This window comes from Prosopis cineraria, unplaced genomic scaffold (assembly GCF_029017545.1).
Source record: "Prosopis cineraria cultivar Desert tree isolate PC_DT_omini unplaced genomic scaffold, ASM2901754v1 PC1060, whole genome shotgun sequence".
Lineage (NCBI taxonomy): Eukaryota > Viridiplantae > Streptophyta > Magnoliopsida > Fabales > Fabaceae > Prosopis > Prosopis cineraria.
Window position 1 is genome coordinate 11878 of NW_026556385.1, and position 1919 is coordinate 13796.

The 1919-nt window shown below is 46.0% G+C and overlaps 1 protein-coding gene across 1 annotated transcript; it reads right to left on the reverse strand.

Moving 5' to 3' along the window:
* Positions 1–822: 822 nt before the first annotated feature.
* On the reverse strand, positions 823–1533 carry LOC129299161 (MAPK kinase substrate protein At1g80180-like). Its single transcript, XM_054937614.1, has one exon. The coding sequence runs from the start codon at positions 1451–1453 to the stop codon at positions 1082–1084; it is 372 nt and encodes a 123-aa protein (XP_054793589.1). The 5' UTR covers positions 1454–1533; the 3' UTR covers positions 823–1081.
* Positions 1534–1919: the final 386 nt, after the last annotated feature.

Genomic DNA, 1919 nt, shown 5'->3' on the forward strand with positions numbered 1-1919 from the left:
TTCGGACTGTGTGCACAACTGGTCGGGGGCTAGTGCCGCCTCCCTGATGAGCCCATGGCAGGGCGAAACCAGTGTGATCCGTACGTGGTAAGGCTTGTCCTGAGGATTATGGGGTCCTCCAGGACGCCGCACGGGCGCCGTGTGCTGCGCCAGACTCTCAGCCCGTGACAGAGTGGTATCAGAGCAGGACGTACTTTACTGCCGTGTGCGCGTGGGGTCCCACGTTGGGACTGGTCGGCCTCGGCACCGCTCCAGAAAGGCCTCCGAGCAGGTGGGTCCAAAAGTGGGGACTCGGGCGGGATGGTTGGCCGTTGTCGACTCCACTCCTGTTGGCTCGCGGGTGCGAGTGGGTCCGAAGAGTGCAGGACTCGGGTGGCCACCCAGCAAGTGAGCTGGTGTGTTTGTGGCAGTACTGTACGTACGATCCTTGGGCGGAGTCGTTCTCCCCTAGCACGAGGGCGTGCTAGATTGGGTGTGGGAGAATGTCACGGATGATATTTCCGTGACCGTGTAAAGACCAAGATAATGAACGGTCCGCTGGTTAGCCTCGCACAATATGGGTAAAGGGGGCGACATTAGCATTGGGGGTGTTCTGCCTCAGTCTTCGGACTGTGTGCACAACTGGTCGGGGGCTAGTGCCGCCTCCCTGATGAGCCCATGGCAGGGCGAAACCAGTGTGATCCGTACGTGGTAAGGCTTGTCCTGAGGATTATGGGGTCCTCCAGGACGCCGCACGGGCGCCGTGTGCTGCGCCAGACTCTCAGCCCGTGACAATAAGCTATTCTTCAATATTCTCTGTTTTTTAACTAACCGACAAGCACATTTTAATCAGTAAAATTTAAATAATATATAATTAATTAAAACACCGTATCTAAAAAAATATACATTTTCTCCAAAACTTACAGATAACAACTTAAACCAGAACAGAGTACTCTGTTTCTTTTCTTCTGACATGAACTCAACCCTTTTATAGGACCTAAAAACTTCGACATACGCTTAATCGAAACGAATTGATGAGACCTACCCCTCATATCCGCCGGAACATTCTGTCTCCGTTCACCGGAAAATCATAGAACACGAACTACCTCGATCTGTGCTTACCAGGCCTTGTTCTGTGACCGTTGTCCCCTGTTCTCCCGAAAGCGCCGCAAAATCCACAAGCAGAGAGCTTTGGAGACGGCGGCTCAACTGCCGGAGACACTTTTCCGGTCCGGTACCCCCGTCCGCCGCCGGTTGAACGACTACGGTCAATCGTATTGATTGGTGGGACGCTTGTGCCTGCGTTAAGTTCTTTAATCTCAGACTTTTCACGGTCGTCTTCTTGTTTCTGTTTTTCGTTTTCATCTTTCTGGTTGGCTCTGTTCAACTCTTCTGATAAGAACCTGTCGTCCCAGACGAAGCCAGATGAGCCTTGTCTTCTGAAAGAGACTGCGGATCTTTGAAGACCAGCCATGGAAGAGATCTTGGAAGCTTTTTGTGAGTTTTATTACTATTTGTTGGTGAGGAAAGAGAAAAGCAGGGAGAGTTGTTGAAGAAGATGAAAGGAAAAGAAGAGAAGTGGTTTATGTAGGAAAGGTCAAGCAAGTCTTTTGCAATATTGGTGACCAAGTCAATGTGTTGTGCCATTTTATAATCTTTAGTTGCCTTCGGTGCGTAAAACAGTAAATTACAAGTTGTTTTTTTTATTTTAAAGTTAAGGTGTAATTTTATTTTTTAATTATTTTTAAGAATATAATATTGTTCTTAAATTATTTATTATAATAATGTTATTATAAATTAATCAAATAAAAATAATGTTGTTCTTGTTATTTTAACATTTATTATTGTAGCTAGTAAGAGTCACTTTTCATAAATTATGATGTAATTTTATTTTTAAATTATTCTTAGAGGAGTCATGTTATCCTTATCATTTAAAAATC